General features: G+C 39.1%; 2 protein-coding genes across 2 annotated transcripts; both read right to left on the bottom strand.

Moving 5' to 3' along the window:
• Nucleotides 1-775: 775 nt before the first annotated feature.
• On the bottom strand, nt 776-6,194 carry fbxl22 (F-box and leucine-rich repeat protein 22). The gene is made up of 2 exons (XM_071498532.1): nt 5,669-6,194; nt 776-2,180 (listed from the first exon to the last, which is right to left on the bottom strand). Exons 1-2 carry the CDS (start codon nt 6,133-6,135, stop codon nt 1,829-1,831), a joined length of 819 nt encoding a protein of 272 aa, XP_071354633.1. The 5' UTR covers nt 6,136-6,194; the 3' UTR covers nt 776-1,828.
• Nucleotides 6,195-8,684: 2,490 nt separating this feature from the next.
• usp3 (ubiquitin specific peptidase 3) lies at nt 8,685-18,706 on the bottom strand. Its single transcript, XM_071498519.1, has 15 exons — nt 18,276-18,706; nt 17,895-17,955; nt 16,753-16,890; nt 16,206-16,289; nt 15,952-16,033; nt 15,558-15,637; nt 14,437-14,550; nt 13,973-14,086; nt 13,639-13,788; nt 13,065-13,171; nt 12,850-12,930; nt 12,609-12,727; nt 12,369-12,482; nt 10,621-10,688; nt 8,685-9,905 (listed from the first exon to the last, which is right to left on the bottom strand). Exons 1-15 carry the CDS (start codon nt 18,364-18,366, stop codon nt 9,422-9,424), a joined length of 1,887 nt encoding a protein of 628 aa, XP_071354620.1. The 5' UTR covers nt 18,367-18,706; the 3' UTR covers nt 8,685-9,421.
• Nucleotides 18,707-20,436: the final 1,730 nt, after the last annotated feature.

Below are 20,436 nucleotides of genomic sequence, written 5' to 3'. Positions count from 1 at the left end.
CAGGACTCTCACCACCTGGAACTCATACGTCTTAATGGTCTATCCCAAGCACTTTGCTATTAAGGCAGGTCTCTTGATAGTAAATAATATAGCATTTGCTGTCTGGCCTCTAAAACAGTGAGCATCTGTCTCAGCGCAATAACAGTTATATTTATCTAGCTGGTTTGGGGCTTTCTTTGTTGAAAAAACCACATATTATCGTATATTAAAACAGCACATGCTGTATTATCCTCACCCACCCTGAGGGGCTTTCTTTTGCCATCATAGTTTTCAGTAAGCCAGGTATATGAAATATAATAGGGATACCATATGTCTACAGAGCTGTCAAAAGGAGAAAATTATGTCATATCTAATTTGAGTGTAACTCACAAGATAAGGTTTTACTGGAAAAGATAAAATTACTCTTCATTGTGCTCTTAATGCTTGTCAAATGACTGAAAAGCTTTTTTAAGTTGATCCTAAATCATTCTGTATAATGAAGCTGAGAGAAAATTTACAATCATCAGTGCTATAATTCTGAAATATATACATGAAATATGATCTATCTATCTATCTATCTATCTATCTATCTATCTATCTATCCATCTATACACACATATACTATATGTGTATAGTATTGATGTATTTTTTCAGAATTAGTTTTTTTTCAGGATTTGTTTTTTAAATATACCGCCAAACTAATGAATAATGAAAGGGTAGTTTGTATGAATTTTATGAACCCGAAAACTGTGACAGGTCTAATATCCGTGAGTTCATCATTAGGTCATCATTCAGGTTTACATTCAGATAAACTTTATTGTCCATCACATTGGAACTTGTAGTTAATAAATATGTAAAAAAAAAAAAAAAAAAAGTAAAAAAGAAAACACACACAGTACTGTGACCTTTCTTGAACAACAGAAGGCAACAAGGTAGCATAAAGTAATTCTATCTTAAAAACACACGTCATGGTAGGATGGGGGGAAGGTTATTTTTCAATAAATTGACCTTTTGTGAGAACATATGGTAATTCTTACGAGATGCAGTCACTGGACGGGGACCACCCTCGCAGCCTGCAATAAAATTGTCACATGGCATTTACGGACAGACGCACTCCCCTGATCAACCTACTTTCATGTGTCTCACAGTCTTATATAACATGATTCCAATCACAGCTCAGGCAAAGGGCCACTTTGCCCAAGGAGAAACACTTCCTCCCCACGCTGACATGTCTTACCATGACAGACACAGAGCACAGTGCAACCTTGCGACTTCTGTTCCTTCGTACCATGTAGGTGTGCATAATCCCCTTGGGGGAGGTGACGTTTTAATTAAACTATCATATGCTATGAAAGGAATGGTTCATCGTTTTGCTGAGTTAGTTGAGATGACTGATACCATTCTCAAATCTCCTTAAAGCTCTAAACAAGATATAACATGTTAATAGTGAGTGAATTAGAGGTGCTGTTAGGTGATTTATTTATGTGTTTTTTGCTATTGAATAGATCCACATTAGCTGTTTCAAGTCTTTGTGCTAAATCTAACTAATAAGTGCACAATTTCAGTGTTTTTGTGTTATTACTGATAAGGTCACCTGCATATATAAGACTTAATTGTGAGTGTGTGTACAATTCTCTCTGGTTGGAATAACATGGAATAGAGACAGTTTAAACGGCACATAAGGAAGATCTATATTCAGCATATGTTGTATAAAAAAATATCAAAAGGCTGCAAAAACACTTCTATTAAATACAAATACAAATCAGAGCAATAGCATAACACAGACAAGTCCTTAAATCACGTCTGTTTTGTCCTCATGGTCCATGTGAAAGCATGTGAAGCACTTCCCTCAGGAGAACTGCAGGACTTTCTGCAGCGTCCTCCTGAGCGGCACCCTCTCCTCGGGCTTGCTGTCAGGGATCATACCAGCGCTCCTCTCTGCACTCAGCTGGATGTCCGGCCTGTTCTCCCTGACAGCCTGCAGCCCCGCCTGAGTGATGTTCCTGCAAAAGTCCACCTTGACCTCCTCCAGAGCGTTTCCATGAGCCACCACACCTTCCTGCAGGCTGCAGTCCGTGATGCGGACACAGTTCTCCAGGTGGAGGCTGCGTAGCTTCCTGCAGCTCTGCAGCACGGAGATCACATCCTGGTCAGTGATGTGTCCACAGCCAGACAGGGTTAGCTCGAGCAGGTTAGGACACCTGTGTGCACAGACAATGGCAGTAACATCATTAACACATGACAGGTTCCCAAACACGTGAAGGAGTACAACTAGTAAAAGACCTGTTTTGAGTCATCCTGACGCATCACACCTTAGGACATGTATTACAAGGCAGGATCACTGTGTGTTTGGACAAGGACTAGTCTTAAGTAAGCAATGCTGTTTGGTGTGTGAAGATGAATACTTTTTAGGGCTCACAAAGGGGAACATATACTGTAGAACAAAGAGTCTTGTCTCGCGCTATATGTGAATGAGATATAAGCAACACCACTGAGAGACAGCAACATGATCTCTTCAACGACAGAGCAGTTCAATACCCAGAGCAAGCTATCTTTTCTTTACACTGTGTCCCACTGGGCTTATATGTTTCCGTCCTTTAACAAGCTTTTGTGAATAAATAGAGTATGTTGCTATTGCACAGAACAATGACAGGATGTTTGATGAATGACAGCCAGATAAAAAAATAATAAATTTCCTCATGCTAAATTTCACAGGAATTACTTCTAAATTTCACAGGAATTACTTCTAAAAATGAATGTGAATTGTTGCTATAAAAATGCATGTGTTACTGCATGTCTCCACCCAGTATCAGGAGTGCACTGCAACCTACTGGCAGGCTGGCAGTACAGAGCTGGCAGACAGGCACTCTGATGGCTGCAGACCGGGGATGTCATTCACGTTCACTGATGCAGATTACATAAAGACTTACATAATCTTACCACTTTACCACATGTGAGCCAAACATATTCCATTTGCCTGCAAGTGTTGAGGCTGCTGCCCCAGTAACCTCTGAACATGGGATAGCACAGTCAATCCACGTGCACCGTTTCATTGTTGCATGGAAGGGGGGGGGGGCAATGTGGGGTTTTATCAGCGGATGTGACTGCACAGTATTGACGTTAACCAAAAAAGCAAGGAGGAGGTAGAGCAGTGGAATGACAAGAGCTCAAAGCTGGTGGCATTTAGACGTTCAGCTGCTCTCTGTGTGCCTCAGCACTGAAGGCACAGGATGGAGTTAAACATGATAGGTATAAAAACTTCATCAACCATTGTTACATAATCCACCCTCTCCATCCCCTCACTTTGCATAGATTTTTACGTTGTTGTTTTTTTTTTTTTTTTTGCACAAAAGCATGTCATTATTTGCTTCAATTTAATGAATATTTTTTTGTCTTAATCTATCCTAATCAAATTCCCTTGACTTACTTTCTCTTTGTCCTGCCTGTAGACATCTTCCATCAATAATGTATGCCACAGAAATGTCTGCAGTGTTTCCTTGTTTCCATTAAAGTTTGAGACATGATGTATTTCCCATTAAAACACACAACATAGAGGGCAGCCTGGTCTGAGCAGCACAAACAGAACACCACACCACTAACCTGTAATCATCTCTCTAATGACCTCTTTGGTTTCCTGGCGGTGTGTCTGTCTGGTCAAATTATCCAGTGAACTCTAAAAGGAACTGAGATGTATATTTAACATTCCCTTCTTTTGTTCTGTTAAGTCGAAGGATTTCTTTCAATCTTGCTAAATAGTTTTTTACTATCTAAATTCAGTGGTGAATATTTAAAAAAGCAGCTGTCAGATGAAACTGCGGGCACTGTGTAAGCAGAAGTCATAACTTATAACCTAAACAGTCACTCAAGATGTGCTTGAGTTCGTTTTGTAACAGAAAACATGAATTTATTTGAATGGTGCTCGTCTTGGAAGGAAACCATTAACAGCCAGAGCTTCTTGTGCCACCCACTGTGCAACCTACACTACATGGCATGTTTAGCATGTTAATTCGTGTTGCATAATTCTAATGCTGAGATCTCTGGATAATCAATATCAAATAAATGAGCTCTTGAAAATTGATATATATATATTGAAGTCATCTTGTACTAGAGGAGCAGTAGAGTGGAAACTGCAGTATAAAGAGGACCGCTGACATGCAATGTTTTATAGTTTTTTTCCATGAAGATAAAAAAAGGACTGACATGAGCTTGGCGTCAGAGTTTGCGTGGAGTCTTATCCAGGAAGAGGCAGGCAGAGACAGATGCACATGTTCATTCCTCTGACAGCAACAAAGAGCCAATTGTAGGCTCCACCTGCCTGCGTAAATCTCCAGTCTGCAGCTGACTGGGAGGGTCCGCAGCCAAATCACTCTTTATCACCCCCACAGCTTCTCCGAGGCCCCTCCCACTTTGTCACGTGCACTTGCTCTCTTCTCCCTTACACTATTTGGGAGGGTTTATCAGTATGCAGTGAGTGTGCCTTGAGATACAGGACCCAGACAAAGTAGGTGGTTCTAGTTTTGACTGGTCTCACAGCTCTCATGTGTTGCGTCTCAAATTTCACAATACAGGAAATCCTCACAGGGTCATACACTGAGCGCATGAGCCAGCCCCTCTTCCCTCCTCTTCTCCCGGCCAGCTGCGGTGGCCCAGCTCCCTCACATCAACGGTTATTACTGGCTACCACGAAGAAATTATCCAGAGACCTCATTAAGCCTCTCCAGGCCGACTCCTGCATGCAGCCAGCCACGCACACGAGGCCAAAAGCCAACGAAGCTACGTTTCAGTGACCTATCAAATCCAACTGTCACATCATTCGATAAATATAATTTGATATCTGACCACAGTTATGTTAGTTAATAGAATCAGGCTTGTGTCCAACAGATGTGTCATTTTTCTGTTTCTGTAGCCAGCTCTGGATACACCATCTGTTTCTAATGATTTTCTTCCCTGCTGCCTACAGCTGAACATGGCAGTTTCAGTAAGTCATGTGTCTCTAAATTAAAATAATTTTGTTCCCCGTGATGGAAGTGAATGACCCTGAAAAAAAACAGAAATTGCGTGATGCCCGAGACACATCCAACCTAAAATAGTTGTTTTTTGTTTTTTTTTTCAAGACAAAATTTTGAACGTTAATATGTAACACAAAGCGGTGAAACCTCGCGCTCCTGAAGGTATTTTCACATTGCCGGATATTGACAGAATCTAACAACATGACAGGAACACTTGACGATACAGTGTAATCCAAAAAACATAAAGTTATATGTTCAGTTTTAATGGAGGATGTGTTAGAATGGTGTTAATTCAGCTCTATGGTCACATTTGAGACCAACCTAGAGGTCACAAGATAACTCAGAAGTCACGAGAGAACCAATAAGAGTATAAATAGTATAGTACGGTTTGCTAGATTTTTCTGTTCCATTTTTTGATGTTAATGATAATTTTAGGATAATTTACTTCTAAATGTGTTTCAAATACAGCAAAGTAAATCACTCTTTGGTTTGAGTTGTCACCACCTGTAGACACAGGTTATGTCAGGTCACAAATATACATCTCATCAAAGCCAGAAAATCACTAGTGCTGTTTTATCCAGCCTCTGTTTGTATATTTCTTCACTGACCATTGGAAAAATGATTTTGTTATCTTTTAAAATAAATGACAAAGCAGGGGAGAACCACACACAAGCACTCACATGTGGCAGACATAGGCCAGGAAAGTGCTGACCAGGCTCTCATGTTTGCTGCAGATGTCCTTCTGAAATGAGCTCTTCAGCCAGTCCTCGATGTTGCACACTTGCAGGACCCTGCTGGAATACCAGCAAATAGTCAAGTAACGCAGTGAGGATCCCAGCACAAAGTTGTCTCTCCTCAGCTCACACGGGGAGTTGAAGTGGAGTAGATTCCAGAGGCGGGGGTCCAGGAAGACCTCACGCAGCTGGTGACAGGTAAGGGACAAACTCCTCCGGCTGTCCTTGTCCAGGAAGGAGAAGAGGTGGAGGAGACACTCATGGTTAAGCTGGGTGAGGTGCATGGTGAGCCGTCCCGGGACAGAAAGAGGGGCCTCGTCCCTGGGGCGGTCATAGGCCTGCTGGCAAGCAGCAACAATGAGCCCACAGCCTGTATTGTGTGGCCTAGATACATGATGCCTTCTCAGGCACATGCTGCGGGCCTGCACATATAAGGCTGTGGAGTGGAGGCTATTTTGGGAAGACAACTGCCGGTGCAGTCAAAGATGGAAGTGTTTGAGCCATACACTCCCTTTCCATCTGTCATGGCTCGCGACAGGCGGCAAGCACTGGACTGAGCCAGATGTTTACACTGACCTGGCCTAATTCTCAGATACAGATACGCAGACTGACACATAAAAAGAGAAACACCTCCAAAATGCAATGTAACACAATAAACCTGCCACTGCAGTGAATGTTTCGCTAGTTAAAATGTGCAGCTGTTGTTTAGACTTTCAGCTCTAATCCACTCCAAAATGAGTTTTGTGTTGTTTCTTCTCATTGATGTTTACCCTTCAGTGAGCAGTGATGTATAAGCACAGTTTGACACTGGACAACTGTTTTCACATTCACAATCTTTAAACTGGGAAGGAGGAGAAGCAGATGTAATTTTAAGAACTTTTAAGGAGGCGATCAAACGTTTTTTGTGGAAAACCCCACGTCAGACACAAAGTATTATTTAAAGAGGAGTCTTCAAACCTGTCAGGAGGGGATGTTTAAGTTGTTGTTTGTGTTCAATTTCAATTCTACTACACATTTTTAAAGATATACTGTTGGTGGTGAAAAAAAAAAATTAAGGTCATTCCACGTCAGGGGGTGGAGCAAAAATCATCTTAATATACATTTCAATCCAATACATAGCACCATTACAAACACAAATTACTTGGCATAATTAGTTTTACAAAGGCACCATTTACAGTAGTAAACACCTGTTGCACTGGAGTGAGTGAAGGCTTTACAACACAACATCAATGACTCGTTTTATGACCTCAGAACTTTCCTTTGTTATATTCAAGATCATTACAAAGCCTAATAATTTCATATGCCTACACCTGACACGCCCTTCATGTGGGAGAAAGTCACGAGCACAAACTGTTACGTAGGACTTTGCCTCAAGGAACATACTGAACTATGACTCAGTGTGTGCCTGAAATTGCTCAATTGGAACACAGAGGACATACTGAGATAGCAAAAGGAAAAATACCATTGTATCTGCCATCACTCCATGCTACATTGCTAGTTACATCCTGTTCCACTTGTTATCACCAACCTCTAAAAAAAATAAAAAAAACCTAGGACACTGGGAAATGCCACAATTGGGAAGGTGATTTCAATCTGTACTGTGACTCACCGTGTAATAACGACCCTAACCAGACCTCTGATCTAACAACCTAGCACAAACACAATGCAATGTGAGCTCATTATTAGCAGCTGTGATCTAGCCTCTGAGAGGGAAAGAAAGAGGAGGGGAAAAAAGGCCACTTGTGTCATTAATGGGGACAGAGTAGCGAGCCCACAGCCACCTGTGAGCAGGCGAGGAAGAGCAGCTGTTCATCAACATACAGGAGCGCTTGTGTCTGCCTGAGTGAGAAGGCTGACTGGCTGGCACGTGTCCCGAGGGGAGCTCTTATGAATGTGTGTGTGGGAGGGTGGGTGGAGATGTTCGCTAGAGGGAAGGTAAAAACAAAAAAAAAAAAAAAAAAAAAATGTCATGATAAAAAAAATATGCTCTCTGTCTCCTCTGAGGTCATACTCGAACACATCAAAGGCTGTTTTCCATTACACACCATAATAAGGGTGTTGCGCATATAAACATAATGTACCTTCTGGTGTGCATGTGTCCAACAAACAAAATCACATTACATCATTGGTAAACATGTCAATATATGTAGATAATGTACATTTGAAAAATTGTAGTCTATATTTATTTAATATTTTTGATATCAAACCTTCTCTAAGAACATACAAATGTGTAAAAAAAGATAACATCCAGCAACAGTACATGCTGCTCAAATTATAGGCAAACAGTGAGATTATTTTTTCATTAGGTTTTGCTCGTTTTGAACGCTGCAACTATTGATTATTTTGATATTGATGAATTATTTATCACTTAAAAATTGTGAAAAATGGGACACAATTTCCTAGAGTAGAAGACAGGTCTTCAAATCACTTTTCTGTCCAAAAAATAAAGATATCAGTTTACTAAAATGCTAGACAAGAAAAACAAAACCTCACATTTGAAAATCAAGAACCCTAAAATGTTGTGAATTTCATAAAAAGACTTAATTAATCAGTTATCTGTTGTAGATTAATAATCTGTCGATAGACTAATTGGGACAAGTCTGCCTTAACTGTTGGTCTCTCCGTCCTGGAGTTCAAGTTTTTGTCTTCTTGACTTACAACTAAGAACAAAAATTAAACATGTAATAGCTCCTGAAGCATCAGTATCTTTCAACTATTGTTCATAACTCTGTATCCTTGAGCTAAATTCAAAGAAATTCTAGGCCATTATCATTCAGACTTATTAAAACATAACAACTTCAACTTCTGTCAATTGAAAGCCATTAGCACCTAGTGGACACTGTGTGTTTAGTTGTCACTGCTGCAGGTTGTGGTAATGGATCAGCTGGGTCACTGGGAAATGAGTGAGGTTCAGAAAAGATTTACATTTTTTTCCAAAGATTAAAAAAAACACCACCAAACATTAGAAAAAAAGTTTCTCTTTTAGTATTTTGTCATGTTCACTTTGCCTGATACATAGTTTAAAAGAGAATTTCATCAGGGCCTGTGTCTAAGCCCATTTCAGATCAACATAAAATGTTAAAAGATACTCCAGCACCAATACAGACAAACAAAACAATTTGAGAATGATCATTTTTTTTCACATTGGTTCTGGTCAAGAGGTTAAAACAACTTTCTACAGCCCTAATGAGCACTTGTCAGTCAATAAATGCATTGCATTCTAAATCCTAAAATCTCCCCTAATACCTGGAAAAGAGAACTATGAGGTTCTTAGAGGTGGAAAATATAAAATTAGAAACTTTAAAAACAATAAAGACTCCAAATATTGTTACAATGACACACTGTCTTAACACAACAAATCTCATCAGTCTAGGATTAACATTGGACCAACTGAGGTTTTCCAAGGCTAAAGCTTTACTTCATTACTTTAAACGATCACCTTTGGAATCTATTAGATACGGAGAAGTCTACCTCAACTGAGGAATACATAATCAAGAAAATAAAGGCAAAGAGTCGTACTAAACAAAAATCAAGCAGCAAATTATACACAATGCCGTCATGCAGGTCATAAAAACAAAATAGTTGCACATATATTAAACGTGAAAATTAGCTATCATAATCAAGCACTGTGAGAGATGTGGCTGAGGTGAAGCCAAAATGGAGTGAGGAGCTGGTCTGAGGCTGTAAAGTCGGAGACAATCATTGTACAACCGTTTGTATTGCTTGGCTAGCTTCCTCTGCTGCGGTCTTCTCTGAGGTATCCCTATCTGCTGCGGCCTCCACTGAAGCTGTGTCAGCTTCATCCAATGCAGCCATGTCTTTGCCCACATTTTCCAGGGTGGCATTATCTGGGGCTTTCACGTCCAAGGTAACCATGTGTGAGGCTGACGCATCCATCAAAACACTGTCTGTGGCTACTGTGTCGCCTGCAGCCTTGCCCTGAGCAACTGCTTCTGAAGAAACACCGTCCACGGCTGCCGTGTCCACAGCAGGTTTGTTTGTGGCTGTGCTGTTTGGGGCAGTCTTGTCTGAGGCCACCTGGCCAGTCCTCTCCACGTAGAAGAGGATGTACGCCTTGGCTTTCCTCACTGTGTCCTCATTGGTCAGAGTTACTGTGCTGTCATTGAAGTGGTACCAGCGGCCCTTGTGGCTGCCATATGCTGTATAATGCCCTGATCCAACCCTGTGAACACAGACATATAAATTATGTTCTGCTCTCTGGCCTCTGACAAGACGTCTTTTGCTGCTGCTGAAGTGAGGGGGAAGTGTTCAGCTTCTCAACGCAGCAGCAGTGCAACATCACCACTCAGAGGCCAAGGGTAAAAACAGCAGCTCTTTAATCAACAGTTGCTCTTGGCATGTCTAAACGCATTTTCAAGGACTCTCAGCCTAATGCCTTTCAGCGTTTAGTGGCTTCATGAATTTTTAAACTGCAGCTGTCCACAAGGCTTTTCAACAAAACTGGATCTGAATTGTTTTTACAGCAATGGGTTGACTGACAGCCTGCTGCGGTAGGCAGAACCGGTCAGTAGATGATAATGTATAGATTTACGTTTGAGTGTTGATTTTCTTTTTTTCATGAGGGGACGCAGCTGATTTGCTTCCATGGTGAAAAATGCACATCTAGCATATATCTGATATCAAGATGCTGCATCTTAAGGCTGTTGTAAGTTCTCATTAAAACAGTAAATTATAATTTCACAGATGACACATAAATCTGAAAGCACTGATTATCAATTATAACTTGGCCCTTTGTGTGCTTAAACTAAGATACTTCTTAAGTAAGCACATTTCACAATTATATCTGTTTTCACAAAATCATTTTCTTATTGTCCTACACTTTAGGCATTGAAATAAATCATAGGATCAAACCTGAGAAATGCCAAACATCTACTCACCCAGAACCATGATGCACTACGACAGCCACAAGGTCATACAGGCAACTCCCTGGTAATGAGTTCTCTGGCTGCAAATGTAAACAAGCAAGATGAGAATTTCCTCTTTGGACTCAGTTCTACCCACACCATTGTGCCCCAGTTACAACAGAGTGTAGACAGACAGCTTCACACCTGAAAGTGCACACAAGCCAGATTTCTCACTTTCATACTGGTACACACATTAAAGTCCGACAAGTATCACACGAAAATTGCGGGTAGTCTCAAATTCCAAATGAGCAATAACAGAGGCAGCATATTTGAGGACTCATAGGTGTTTTATATGAAGATGAGAGGCTCATTAGACTCAAAAATGTTACAACTTAAAGGAAAGTAGCAACAAAAAAGGAATAATTTGAAGGGAAATTCCAGTTTTTCCTTTGTATCCATTGATGTGTCACACAACTGAATTGCTTTACAATAGCTCCCCCTAGAGCCACTAGACGTTCAGACACTCAGAAGGCGAATCACTTCACTGGTCTTTGACACAGAATGATCTAATTACATTACCTTCCACGCATTTGCACAAAAGTATCAAACAGCAGGTACAGCCCTACTGCTTTCCTGAACACTAAACAGATGCTCGTGACTGTTAACTGCTAAATCATAAACACACTATAAATGGTACTGGAACAACAAAGGCCTGCCCATTACTGTTAATAAGTCATTTAATATCTATATTTCTTTGGTACTATAACTATATACACACACACACACACATATATATATATATATATATATATATAACTTATATAACTTCCAATTTATCAGTATGTACACAATGTAATTTTGAGACAGTCCCATTATTTTCCAGATGCAGTGCATCTCTGGACAGGCAGAGGCCAAAAGTGATCTCACTGGATGACATTTTTTTTCTTGTCTCATCAGCTGACTGTAAAAAGGGAAACTTCAGTTTCTAAGTCACCAGTTTAGCAAATGAGCTAGTATAATTTGTGCATATAAACAGACCTTCTGTAATATCTAAATTTCAAATTGTCTATTCTTCATGCTGTCTGTGGCTGCTGTATTTGTGCCCAACTCACAGTGCAGTTATTACGGTCATATTTCACATTTTACCAAAGTCAGCTGTCTGGCATTTTGCTTATGATTTTTCCATAGTGTGACTTGTGGCTTCTTTTTTTAAGTTACCAAATCATACCCCATCATTACAAAAGGTTTAAGTTTGGCACAAGTACACTAGGTTCTTGTGGTATTTTGATGGTCCCAACAAGTACAACTGAGGTAAAGCCTATAAACATTTCCAGAATGACCACATTGGCAAAGTTGATTTTCTCTTCAAATCTCCCCTAAAAGTGGATGCAGCTAAAAGCAAGAGTGGTTTATTAATGCAAGTATTTATGAGGGTGTTTATTTATGTTGCTTACTGTGGTACAGGCACAGTCTATAAAACTGCAGCTGATTATCACAGAGACCTGGTCTGAAACTATACAGTTGACCTCTGACCTGTTGCGCTACTTACTGTAGCATTATTTGGACTTTGACACTGACCTTGTCCAACTGAGCTGCAGCAGTTTTATTTTTATAAATTTATTATTCCTTATTTTTTCATCATTTTCAGATCGATTTTACATCAACTTGTAAACGTCCTTCAATTGCCACAGAACGTCTACTATTATTTGAAATCCCTTGGCTGGGATATAACTGTTTAAAAAAATATATTGTTAAATTCCATGATCAGCATCTCAGCTCACCTCAAGTAAGTAGCCCCTCATGTCCAAGCCTGTCAGTGGAAATTCCACATAGGTATCAACCTTGTTCCTCAAAAAGGCTGTCCAGTGGAACCTTTTTAGGTGCAGACACAAAACCTACAATTGCAAACAAAACCCCAGTTACACCAAAGCATGCTGCCTCCCTCAGAATTCTACTTTCACAGAATATCAGTCAAATTAGTGAAGTGTAAAAAATGAACTGATGATTTCTCTGTCTCCTGCCTTTGGCAGCTTCTGGACCCAGAACTTCTTAGTGGATTTCTGTCGTTTTTTACACTTGTGGCAATAGTACAGCTCAGTTTCATCAAGTTCTTCCAGGTCAGTGAAGCTACGTAGGCAGTCTAAAACAAAACCAGGTCAATATAAGACACTGTCATTAAACTCAGCAGTTCACAAATAGAAACTAATACTGCCAAAAGCAACATGTCTTAGGAGTCACTGCCGTCCACAGTGGGAAACTTACCACGTAAGGTGCATGTTGGCCCTGGCTCCTGGTCCTTACTTCTCTTTTGTCTGAACTGGCTGGGAATGTCCAAAGACAGATCTGGGAATGAATAGACAATGAAATTAATTTTCTGATATCACACATTATCAGGCTGTAACGTACTGAAGGAGAAAAATACTGTACCTTTCTTCAACTTGCTGTACGTGGTTATTCACTAACAAAAATTGTCTTACCAAGAAATGGATCAAACTTCCGAGATTCTGTCCCACATATCAGGCAGTTCACTTCATTCTGCAGTATTCCACCAAAAATTGATGTGACAACACTGGCAGTCCCATTTCTGTAAGAATCAAAAAGCAAACAAAGGAGTTCTAATCAATTAATGTGTATATATTCAAATCTTTTTGTGTTCAGTGTATAAGCCAAACCCTAACCCCTCATGTTCTTCATGTGGATCTAGAATGTTTACTGACATAAGCATTTTGTGAAAATGTACTCGAGCACAATGTAACTCATTGGTGGTTGTGATCATTACCACTTCTAAAAGGCCCCGTACAGCAAAGTTAAAACTAGACTGCTTTCAAAACAGAAAAAGCACAACAATTAAACACGATATGTAAAAACACCATTGTAAAATAGGCTACTGAAAAAAACAAAAAGCAACCAGACACTTTTGTAAGCCAAGTCATGGATGGTGGACAGCAGTCTACTTGGTCAATATAAATTCAGCTAGAAAAACAGCACAAACACAAAAACACATAAATAACATGGCAAAAACAAAATAATTGTAAGGTTAGATGGACCTACATGCAGCATTTGCCGTCTGCTGTGGAAAGTCTGACTCCATCCTGAGGTGAGACTTGGAGAGACGCCCCGTTGCGACTGTACTGGAGCTCCCTGTGGAGGTGGTCCAGCAGGTAACGCATGAACTCGTGGGCGTCCTGCTGCTGATAGCCCCTGAACACAAAAACATAGCTTTAAATGATACTACTGTAAAAACTCACGATACATTGCTACATATTTTGACTCTAATATGTTACACTTAAGCACAGAGACAGAAAACAGAAGTGAATAAGAAACTGTTTACCCCTCAGTATTAGGAGCTTAATTCCTGAAAATTCTCTGTACAATGTTGGCATACCTGAAACTTGGCATGATTTTCCATATGGCATAAAATAAGGAGTCTGGACTGAAGGCTGTCTGGCTCCCTTGCCACAGGGAACAAAGGGTTTTCCTAAACTCCTCCACCAAAGACCTGTTCAGCATAAAAAAAGCCTGTTACCATGTTGAAGGACCTGAGGCAATAAAGCATATCTAATACATTTCTAAGAAAACTTATCAATGCAAAAGACTTACCAATGTTAAAACATTAACCCACATCAAAAAACTTGTAATACAATATACAGTATTTTTTCTTGTCACTAACTGTACAACACTATTTGTGTACTATTTGAATCTTGCTCTGCGGGAGAATTAAGAAAAGAGCAGGTTGTCTTCTGTGGTCACTCACAAGTAACAATTTTATCAATTTCATACTTGCTGAAATTAATTTCAGATCAATGCAATCAGCCCATAAATCCTCCCTCCTTCAGAAGAGGACCTTACACACTGTTGTCCCCTTGGCTGCGGGTGTGGTACATCCTTCTTCCTGCTGTCTTACCACTGCGTAGAGCTACTGCAGGCAACTCCTTGAAATAACAGCTGAACTGCTCAATGTTGCTGTCAAAGAAACAAACATTCAGTGATGACATGATTGACATCTGAGATTTGCAAACTTTGCCAAAAATGTAGCAGGTAGGAACAACCATTATCCTCTAGGTAAAATGCTCAAGATCTAGGTTAGCTATATAGGTTTGCCTGAGTGCTGCTGAATGATCATATTTTGCGTTTTAATTGTAGATAAATCAAGTCAATGTTAATTTACTGCTGACCCTCCTCCAAAATATGTCAGTTTTTTTTTTTTTATTCAAAATGTTATCCAAACTTCCAAGCAGCCATTAGTTCCTACTCACTTACTAGTATGTTATCAGTTATACAGTTAAAGTTGTAGATTCTTATGACAAACAACAACCTTTACCTCATTCTTGTTATGACTACTGTCTGCCGGATTTCATTTTCTGACAGCACACTTTTCAGCTGACTACTCAAATCTAGTAGCTTCCCACTGACACATACACATAGCATCCTACAACAGTTTCGTATCACTGCGCTTAAAACTGCTTCACCACAACAGCTGTGTTTAACAAAGGATTTCAGAAATCCAGATTGAATGTAAATGTAAATCTAACAAAGAGAACTGTATTTCAGAGTGATGACTTCTTGAAGCACATGTCAAGATTCTGCAAATGGATTTCAACAAAATATTGAAATTCATGGAAAGTAATGGGTGCCTGGAAAGTAGGAAAGTAGATTTTTTTTTTGTCAGCTATGGGATGGCTTTGGCAAATGGTCAGCAGTAGTATCAGATGTACTTTATATCAAGCAAATGTACAGACACATCAGTATAATCCTTAAAAAAGAAGGCAAATGTGTGTTAGTTGGAAAATCTGGCCTTTGACTGTGTCTTGTTTCCAAGCAGCCCGTGTAATCCCCCCGACTGTGCCCCAGACTGTATTAATAAAGGATGACTGGTCGTGGGGCCCTGGGTCTACAGGGGCTGAGCCACTGAAGCATGCTGCAAACCCAGTTTACCACCCACAAACCTCGTCCTCAGTGCAGAGCCTTACCTGAGGGACTGCAGAATGGCATTCATGAAGCATGTGTTGCCCAAGTTCCGCAGGCCTGTAGCACCTAAAGCTACCCCATCCTGGCAGAGAAAAGTGAGATACATTAATATGTAGATTTATTATACATACATATATACATACACACACACATTTAGGGACTAACTAACATTTAAAGAGACTGCAATAGTTATTTTTATGTAGAGCTCTGTAAAAGCTGCTGTGATTCATTTAATTGGATCCCTGTCCCACAGTGTGAACATAGTCTAGTAAAAGGAAAATTTGCGCAGAGGTTGAGTGGTAGCACAGTATTTTGTGTTAGGACACAGTTGTGGAGTGGCTGCAACTTTGCGTCTTCTTACAAAAGAAAATAATCATAATAATTTCAGGCACTCACATTGTCTTTTAACAATTTATTGTCTGGAGCTTGGCTTTCTTGAAGTTTTCTTTTCCTCTGTCTGTCACCCATCAGTGCTGAGCTGGAAGAGGGAAAACATTTTATCTGGATACAAATCTTCTTGAATGTTGTAAAACATGTTCTTTGTGCATCTTCCTGATACGGCAGGGTTTTTTTGTAAACTTAATGATGATAAAGTAAAACGATAACACAAAAACATATTTAAAGACTTAACTCTTGAGATTTGTACTTACTTTTCTAAACTCTGAAGATGTTCCCTCACCTTCTGCACCTGTCCAGGTTTGGTGTCATTGACAACAAATTCATCACATCTGTAACTATAAAATCCACATTAGACAATATACTTAGTTGAAAACACAATAAACTTAATGAGATTTGAAACACAGTAATAATAAATATATCCATGTTGTGTTTCACTGTGGTAGCGTATGGCACTGAACCACAGGTATGTGTCAGGAATGATTTTCATCAAATACTTGAGTATAGTTGAGTATAGTTTATGAAATATTTACGAAATATGTTTCACTTGGAATTAACACATGACTATTTGTGACATGTATCCAGAAGAATGTTGGATCACTTGCAAAGTAACTGATCAAGCTTCAATACAATACTGAAGATTGTTTAAAAAAAAAAAAAAAAAAAAACAACATTTGGTTCCTATTACCATGGAATAACACTCCCTTGATTCCTAAACGGTTTAATGACTGTACTTTTGCGGGGCCCCACGGTGAGTCACAGATTGTAGACATAGATAGGTTGGTCATGAAGGACACTTACCAAAACACGCTGTAGTTGCTGCAGTCCATGCAGACAGAGTGATGGGATTTCTCTTTCTCCTGTTTCTCACCCTTCTTTTGACTAATGCCAAGGACATGACTCTCTTCAAAGTGCTTCTTTGCATGTCCATTGACGTATCTAGATAAAATAGATCATTTTAAAACACAACTATCAACGTATATTGGCCTAATTTATGCTCAAAATGCCCCCCAGAATGACTATGCTGCTTCTCAACTACCAGACCATAACTATTAATGCCTCTTATGTATTACCAATGCATTCAAGTCACAAAGCTAAGCATTTGTTTGACTAAAAGATCTTTCTTTCAATCTTTGTTAAAAAAAACAGAAGGCTGTTTAACAGCACTTCCTCATGTTTTGATAATATTTCCAGAATCTTCAAAGACTCATCTAACTATCTGGAGAAAAACATAATCTGTTGCCGTGTAATAAAACAGATATTTAACCCACTTTACAAGTTAAGACACTCAATCCCTTGTCCAAACAAGGATGGTAACTGGAAATGACATAACTCCTGGCTTGATTTGTGGGACATGTACCAAAATTCAAAAGAGCTATCATTTGTTGTATTCATATTTGTATATATTATGTTTGTTTTACACAATTCAAGATTTCTTTATACAACGAGTTTACAGTTTTCTAACACTGTACAAAACCAAGCAAGGAAATGTGTCATTTTTGTCTACTGTGCTAGAATATCTATCTTTAACAAACAGCTGTATGTGTTGTAAAACAACCTTCTAGTTCTTTCAAAGTCCATCAAGGAGAAAAAATGGACACTAAGCTCTGTGACTTGAATAAAATAATAATTTATCAGAAGTCAAATTTGAGGCTACCAGGCCTATCGTAATACAACTGCAGCTCTGGAAGATTACTTTAGCCAAATACTTGAGATTTGTTTTTTTAACATCAGGTTTTGAGGGCTGTATTTATACACAGGCATTTCAGTGACCACTGATTGACTTCTGTAGACTACAAACCTTAATTTACATATTGGAGACCCTAACGTGTTTGCATAATTGATTTGCCGGTTTAAATGATCACCAAAAGCAAAAGGAATATGTTTGCCACTCTTGAATGCAGCTTTAGTTGCCAACAAAACATCAGCAGACACCAACTTACCTTCCACAATGGACCATCAGACATGTAAGACAAATCCATGGACTTTTATTAGACCTGCAAACTGGAGATAAAAGACGAAGCTGTCATGGTTGTGAAGTCAACAATTTAACGACACAATACTACTGTGATTTGTTTTTCAAAGGGCCATTCTTTCATGTTTGACAAGGACGTAAACTATCTTGTGAATTGTAATTTGCCCTTGTAATTGCTGTTGTGCTGACTTGTAGCTACAGTATCTCAGTAGCTGACACTAATGTGGCCGCGTCAGTGGGCTGACCGGAGGCTAGGATCCAAAACATCACACGGACAGCTCTAATTTATGTTTACATTACCGTCGATTTTAGCATGAACGTAAAATGAAAGGGTGACAAACAGTCTTACCGTTGCAACACCAGGAGGACGGAGTGCCGTTGGGGAACCTGGATGAATCGACAGCGCAGCTCACATTTGAGTTCAGATGAGGGCACTCCATCAGCTTACAATAGAGAATAAGTCAGCTAACGTTATCCAACACTGCACCAGCGGTACCGGGAACAAGGCAGCTAACAATAGGTAGCCAATTAACCTAAACTAGCTAGCTAACGTTAGCTGACCAACTACTTCTGTTCGCGGACGCACGTTTTCCTGTCTTTGCTAACGCTAGTACGTTTGGTAGCTACTAGATTTCCTGCATGATTTCAGAGTACAGCAGTTTACAAAAAAATGGGTACTGCTATTTTCACCCTAACATGTTGTAAAATAAAACAGTAACGTTATCTTTGGTTTAAAAGGTACTAGGTGACTGCTGTCGTTTGTCACAAACAAATGGAAATAACTTGAGGAAGTGACGTAGCGTCTGCCGGCTCGGCTGTTTGCCAGAAAACAAAGATGAAAGAGATTCTGAGCTAGTACTGGACTACTTCCTGCTTCGCTTACAGTCATCGGGTCGCTTAGAAATACTGTATAAGTAATTCACATGTGGGTCGACAGTCATGTCTGCCAGATTTATGCCTACTGGCGTTTGGAAGCGCTGATATTTGACCAAATTCAGCCATATGAATAGGTTTGTTTGGTTGTCATTCTCACGCATGCGTACTTTTGTCAATGCCGCTTTCGACAATACCAAGAGTCAGTGAATCATCTTTAGCGTGACTTTAAACATTTTAAAACGTTGAAATGGTTTTACCCATGGATGTATTATGAGTCTTATAATACATACATGGTTTTACCATAAATATAAATCATAATTATATTCGTGTTAAATGCGCAAGCACGCTTACTTTATATGATATGCATATAAGTATGCAGTTTAGTCTATTTTATACTTCTACTTCATTGCATTTCAGTGGAGAATATTGCACTTTTTCTTTTCTGATTAAGATTTTACAAATGTTTAGGATTTGGATTGTTGTATTAGCGCTTATTACGTTTACTTAAGGAATCTTAATACTTCTTCCTCCACTGCTTTATTTCTTCTGCAAAAGGCCATGAATCACTGTCAATGTTCAACTCATGTTTTCAGACAGAAATGAATCAAATAAAGTCAGCAAAATTACATTTTCAATTAATAACAATGTATCAACTTGAATGGGGTTGGAAACTGACTGTGTGAGGCTGACCTGTTACTACAACACAAGGTGGTTGCTCAATTTATCATCAAGAAACTATTAGGGTTTGAACTTCAAGATTCAAAACAATATCAGATTACTGACATGTATGAACTATTAATGTACAGGTTATTATGTTTGGCTTGAATACTTTGTGTGTATGGATGATCATGTTGTTAAAAGGGTCTGAGAGCAAAATGATACATTTGAAAAGCAAAGTAATCCATTTTTATCATGATAAACCTTTATTTTCTCATATGATGTATGTTAAAATGGCTGATCTGACATGAACAGATGCCACACATTAAATTAATGATTTGATTTGTTAAATTAATATATGAATTATTAACCTGTTCAACCACATCTTCTTACACATGGGGATCTCAGCTTTAAGGATAAGAAAGTCAGCTGAAAGGTGAACATTTTACAGAGTGCCTGGACACAAAACAACTACAGGCATTTTTAATCTGCAAACACTGTCTGAGAACAATTTTAGCACTAAAAGATAAAGAAAATGTTTTGTGAATATTTACACCACCTACAATAATAAAAAACAGTTGGAACTCCACAAGCACAAAACGCACAAAATGAGACATTCTAATGATTATTATAAAAAAATATTGTGAATATACGACATACAAGCATGCACATGAACTTTTAAAGATGCTACAGCCATACATCTTACGATAAATGTGAGAAAATGTGAAAAAAAAAAAATTGACACTTTTATGTTAAGATCTTTACAGCCTAAAACTAAAGATTCACAAATGCTGAGCAGGAAAACATACACTTAAAATAAGTGCTGTGTTGTTTATTTTAACAGATTGTTGGGTTGATTATGCTGGTTGATAATGCTGGGATGTTTAGGGTAGATGCTTTTGGGTTGCTCATGTTGGTTGGGTTTTTTTGAACAAGGAGCTCTTGTTCATTCATTTTCTCACTTGGCAATAGTCGAA

The sequence above is a fragment of the Trachinotus anak genome, unplaced genomic scaffold (assembly GCF_046630095.1).
Source record: "Trachinotus anak isolate AG129_WGS33_773 ecotype Australia unplaced genomic scaffold, CSIRO_AGI_Tana_v1 ptg000002l, whole genome shotgun sequence".
Taxonomy (NCBI): Eukaryota; Metazoa; Chordata; class Actinopteri; order Carangiformes; family Carangidae; genus Trachinotus; species Trachinotus anak.
Note: the sequence above shows the minus strand (reverse complement) of the source record. Positions and strands in the feature narration are given on the sequence as shown.

Bases quoted from the DNA above. Each gene is read 5' to 3' on its own strand.
- fbxl22 (XM_071498532.1), bottom strand. From the start codon at position 6,135: ATGTGCCTGAGAAGGCATCATGTATCTAGGCCACACAATACAGGCTGT. The intron at 2,181-5,668 runs GTGAGTGCTTGT...CTGTGCACACAG, and splicing joins CTGGCCTATGTCTGCCACAT to GTGTCCTAACCTGCTCGAGC.
- usp3 (XM_071498519.1), bottom strand. From the start codon at position 18,366: ATGGAGTGCCCTCATCTGAACTCAAATGTGAGCTGCGCTGTCGATTCA. The intron at 16,891-17,894 runs GTAAGTTGGTGT...TATTTTATCTAG, and splicing joins CTGATGGTCCATTGTGGAAG to ATACGTCAATGGACATGCAA. The intron at 13,172-13,638 runs GTAGGTCCATCT...TGATTCTTACAG, and splicing joins GCAGACGGCAAATGCTGCAT to AAATGGGACTGCCAGTGTTG.